This window comes from Loa loa (assembly GCF_000183805.2).
Source record: "Loa loa unplaced genomic scaffold supercont3.532, whole genome shotgun sequence".
Taxonomy (NCBI): Eukaryota; Metazoa; Nematoda; class Chromadorea; order Rhabditida; family Onchocercidae; genus Loa; species Loa loa.
Genome location: NW_018108712.1, coordinates 10,212 through 16,052, shown reverse-complemented (window position 1 = coordinate 16,052; position 5,841 = coordinate 10,212). Strand labels below are relative to the sequence as shown.

At 23.3% G+C, this 5,841-nt stretch overlaps 1 protein-coding gene across 1 annotated transcript in view; it reads left to right on the top strand.

Annotated features, from left to right (window-relative positions):
• LOAG_18791 (hypothetical protein) overlaps nt 1–1,029 on the top strand; it is a gene marked incomplete at both ends in the record, with an annotated part of 5,403 nt that extends 4,374 nt beyond the window's left edge. Inside the window, 4 exons of the mRNA XM_020451453.1 lie at nt 160–273; nt 372–485; nt 683–759; nt 913–1,029. Of these exons, the coding sequence (XP_020304761.1) occupies nt 160–273; nt 372–485; nt 683–759; nt 913–1,027 (420 nt within the window). The remainder of the gene's footprint in view (nt 1–159; nt 274–371; nt 486–682; nt 760–912) is intronic.
• Between the last annotated feature and the right edge of the window lie 4,812 nt (nt 1,030–5,841).

Genomic DNA, 5,841 nt, shown 5'->3' with positions numbered 1-5,841 from the left:
ATAATAATAATAATAATAATAATAATAATAATAATAATAATAATAATAATAATAATAATAATAATAATAATAATAATAATAATAATAATAATAATAATAATAATAATAATAATAATAATAATAATAATAATAATAATAATAATAATAATGAGTTTTTAGGTTTCAATACCACTTTGGAATGCGGTCGAGTCACATTCATCAACAATGCAAACTTCGCTAACAGGACAAAAAACTTCGGATTGTTGTTTATCGCCCACCAATCCAATCCCAGAGGTTTAATTTATATATCAATTTTTATTTTGATTGATTGGAATTACCGGAATTTTAAATAGGTTCAAATTTGTCATATTTTCTTCTTTTTTTCTCTCCAGAAAAATGATGCACAAGAATCTGTTGAGGAAGAGAGTTGTGATTCGAAACGGAAAGCACAATTACCAGCTAAAGCTGTTGAATTACTCAAAACTTGGCTATTTTTGCATTCATCTGTAAGAATTTGATTCTTTTGACAAGATAAATATTAGAATAGAACATATTTTAAAAAAAGAATCTTTTTTTTTTCTTGATAATTGGTTAATGTGTATGATATGATAACAATGATAATTATTATATGATAAAAATTTGTAATGAAAATTGTAATCATGAAAGAAAATATGTTATTAGATAAATAGGTTCATTTTTTCAGCATCCATATCCGAGTGAAAATGAAAAAGCGATGCTATCACGAGAAACCGGCTTACAAATGGTTCAAATCAACAACTGGTAAATTTCGAAGCAGAATGTTCGTTTCATAAAATGCACAATCTAATTCAAATCCTTAAGAGCATATAAATCAATATTTCATCTTAAGGATTTTTTCTGATTATTTCAAATATTGTTCAAGGAATGGAAAATCTGGAAGCTTAATTATTTCAGGTTTATCAATGCTCGTCGCAGGATATTAATACAATCGAAAGAGACCCTTGATACGAATTTCATCCAGGAATCAAGCTCTAATATTGATAATGCACTCATTGCAAAAAGGATACGTAGGTTAGTTAGTTGTTTTAATCTTTATAAAAATTTTCGAAAGAATTTTAAAATTTCTGAAATCTTTGCAATTAAACATTTTGTCCTAACTTAACGACCGTTTAACCTTTAATCTCAAAATAAAAATATTGTTGATTTTTGTTTCCAAATTGAAAGTAAGATAATATCAATAACAATCAGCATGTATCCTTGACATATCAATCCTGAAATCCCATCCTATTTCTTTTCTTCTTTCATTTCCTTCTTCATTCCCAAAATTGAATTAAAAGTGTCTTTAAAATGATTAGAACGAATGTTTGATTATTTCAAGAATTATAAGTTATATCTAATTAATTACTACGGTATATTCTCTAGGAGATGGAGAGATGTGCGATTTTCAACTCATTAACTGTTTATTTTATTCCATTTCAATTATACTGATTAAACTTTGACAATATCACACCTTTCATTCGGTCAATGTAAACGTAATTTTTCAGAACATGACAGTCATAAAAATTCAGAATGAAGTTTGGATTGATAATTATTGCCAATTCTCCAATCATTGTGATTCGTATATTTCAAAGGTAAATTTCATCCGTTATATGATTGTTGCAATTTATGAATATGGTCATGGGATCAGTGAATCAGTTATACGAATGATTTTTTTATCAGTTAATTTTTATATCATCAAAATAATCTTATTTATTGTAAGGGTTTGGAATAGTTTCAAAAGATTGATCATGATAAAAATTGAATTCACTGGTTCATTTTTAATTATTATCTTATTTCGTGTAATTACAAAAGAGTTTTGTTTGAAAAAATAAAATAAAAATTATTACAAGAATCATATTCGATGAGTTTCATTGATTTCTACATTTTTTTTTCTTTTTTTTTTTAATGTGTTAATTTGCGTTTTTACATTCTTCTATTTATTACTAACCAATGCATTGTTTCAACATTACTCTTCTTATTTCAGATATCTTTAATTTTTGAGATTAAATTGAAAATTGAAATATACTAAATACAACTTTACTAAATACTATTATAAATGAATGAATAGCATGCAATATGAAATAGAATTTAAAGTACACATATTTAAGAGAATTGAAATAAAACATCTAATAATTTCACGATATAAAATTAATTTTATCAATAATATTTCAAACAATATCTTTAATTTCATTTTACTAATATTACATTCATTCTTCATAAACAATGGTTCTCAATATTTTCTTAACCAGGTGCCATTTTAGCTTCTTTATTTGTTAGCGGGGACCACAAGGTTCACAAATAATAAATTCTGTTAATTTGAAAATAAATTTTAATTGTGCCTTTTAACATGTTAGTTTATCAAGATGTGATAAGAATAGCTCTTGCTTGTTTTCGATATAGAGGCAAAATTAAGTTGTTAACTATTGTGTTTATGAAAACAAATTATTGATAAAAAATGAAAAAGTTTTGTAAGGCAAGATGGAAGTGAATGAAAATAGCGAAGCTCGCAAATCATCGATTGAGAACCATTCCTTTAACAAATATCATCCTATTTATCACTGTAAGTACAAAAATGATGACCTGAAAATGTTTCAATCACCAAATCATACTTATTGGCACTGCTTATGACTATAAATTGTATTGTATTGTTTAAATAAAATATGATTTACCCAACAAAAATAACAATAAAGAAAGAAGAAGAAAGAAGAAGTTGACAACTATTGTGTTTATGAAATTAAATTACTGATAAATGGTAAAAAGTTTAGCAAATGAAAGAGAAAGTGAAGAGAAATAGGAGTTTGAAGTTCAAAATAATTCTTTGAGTTGATAATGATGATGTGCTGGTTGAATCTATGTGATTTTTAATCGTTGATAACTTTTGACCACATTTTAACAAATAATTTTAGCTGTTCCATTGAATCTAACTAAAATAATTCCATAAATTATTATTCAAAAAAAAAGAAAAATATCGTAATTCAAAAAATTACAATAATTTTGAAACATTGTCTATTTTAATCTGAAATGTAAATGGTAATTTAAAATCCTAGATTAATCCAAAATCATATTTTACATTGCACTATTCTATTATCGTTGCCTGAAATGATAACTTATAATTGAAGAATTATTTTTACCTTTTCAATTTCAAAAATGAATATATTATTTCCATTATATATTTCTGTCACATTAACTTTAACATCAAATCTTTCTGATACTTTCAACATTTCTTCATCATTCATTATAATTGCAGAAAAAAAAAGAAAAAAAGTGAATGAAATCAATATAATTAACCGGAATAATGTATATTTATCCTTTTATTTTTGGCAAAGAAAAAATTAGACTTATAAATTTTTTAGTGAATTATTAAACTAACTTCATAAATTTTTTAGTGAATTATTAAACTAACTTCATAAATTTTTTAGTGAATTATTAAACTAATTTCTCTTTGCATGATTAACTAATGCTTTATTTTTTCGAAATTAACATGTTCGAATTTTTGATTAATTTCAAAATTTTGCCTTCTTTAAAAAACCAATACATAATCCTTGTCTTGCTGTTTCGTCATTGTGTGCTGATTTTTAATATGTGTTTTATCATTCGCCTCTGTTTGTTTTACCTAAATAATGTAATGTATTAATTTTTTTTCTTAATTATAGTCTTCGAAAATAGAGTAATTTCATCATATTTAATTAATTAAAATATGATAAAGAATGGAAACATAGCATACTGTATGTATGTGATTGCACTGGATGGTATGAGTTGAGTTCTTGAATTGAGCTAAAAATTACTTCAAATAATTATCATATTATGGATATATTGTATTCTATTTTTTTTTTTTTTTTTGATCACTAATTGATAGTAAACGATGAAAGTTAATTTATATCAATAAATGTTCAATTTAACTGATCCAATCTTTATCACTCATTAAAATTACGAAAAATAATAAAATTTCGGATAGCTGAAAATGCCCAAATCATATTTTAATGATATACAAAAACCTTTTATAAAATAGCTTCAGAATTGATATATGAAAAATACAAAAAGTCTATAAAGTTAAAATTATGTTTGTTGATATAAATTAAATTATGTTTAATTAATGATAAGCTTCCATTTTTTTTTTTTATTTATTATTTTTTTTTTATTATTTTTTTTATTAGTTAAACAGCGATAATTTGCAAATCTTTTTCATAATTAATAAATTATATTTTGGCAACATTTTTGAACCATCTAATTCATCATCCTTTTTTCCATAATTTCACATACTGACGAATATTCCTAACTACACAAATTGAATTGAATTTTCCATTTTCTAAAAAGTTAAATTTTTGTTGATATTGTTTAAAAAAAAAGGAAAATAATAACTTAAACGATATAATCACCAGTAATTATTTTTTATGTTTATTATTCGATGATGAAGAATGCACATGAATGTATTTCATCGTATCAGAATTCTTTTTATTGATTGCAATATATGTGTTCATATTGTTTGTTTTCTATAAACTATATTCAACCTTGACCTTTAACCTTAAACCTTTAGTTACTTTCTCTTCTCTAAGAATTTTTTTCACTGTTTAATCTTTAAGTTTTTATCTTAATCTTCCTGGAGAAAGAAAAAAACATAAAAATGCTGGAAAAAAAATTCTTCCAAACTCATGATATTCCGAAACATGATAATTATCACTTCAATCAATGATTCAAATGTAAATTAATTTATTTTTCCATACTTCCAATTTATGATATTTTCCAATCATTAATGTCTTAATCAATGGATCATCTGTTTAAGAATGATCATCGCTATCATTTCTTGGAAGGATAAATAATCATATTTGGTATGATAAAAGAACTGGGATGATCAAAGCTATATTTAAGTTCATTTCTTCTAATTCCAAATTCAAATGTCACATTTGTAATTTTATACTTTTCAATTTTATTAACATTAAATGAAAACTTTCATGGACATTTTTTTGATCCATTCTGACCAATTCCTTCACATCTATTTTCCTTATTGTATTTGTACAGTTTCAAATTGTTGCTGTAATTTTTTCAAATCACAAATTTCATAAACAATTTCGAATATACTGTATTAATTTTAAATGATCTCTAATTGGTTATAGTATACTATATATCTATTTATTTTGAGACTATAATTATCGTTTGAATTTGCAATTTTTTAAGAATTTATGTAAGATTTGGAAAAATTTTCGATTAATGAAATTTATTGAGTTAATTTTAAAATTTTCCAAAGTGTATTTTTATAAAAACCTCATATTTTTTGTCGTATTCATTTTTAGTAATTGTTTTTGATGATTTATATTTGACTGTCCTTTCAATATTTTTCAAACGATCAGAATGTAAAAAAAATTTTGCAGATGTATTATATACAAATCGTACGCCTTTCTCCGAATATAGAATTTCTAGAAATTCTTATCAAATATATCACTTGAATTTTTTTTCTTTAAATTCAGGTAATTTCACTCGTTTTTTTTAAAAGATTTTAATAAAGTCAAAAAAATACAATCTTTAAAAAAATTAAACTTTTTCGTTTCCTTTGCATTTTTTTTTCTTTTTATATTTATGCTGCATTTATAAGCAATTTTTATCATCTGTTTTTAACAATTAAAATAATTTTGAAATAATTTATTAATTTTCAAAGTTTAAAAATTTATAATTTTTTTAACTCGTTTAATCCTCAAATTTTAAATATATTGAAATAGTTCTAAAATTTATAATAAATATCAACTTTTGGAATTTGCAATTGATCTATTCCTTCACAAACTGAAAGTTTAGATTCAAATTTTTTTTCCTCAATAGATTTTTTCGCCGATGTTTATTACCGTTTTTTCTTTT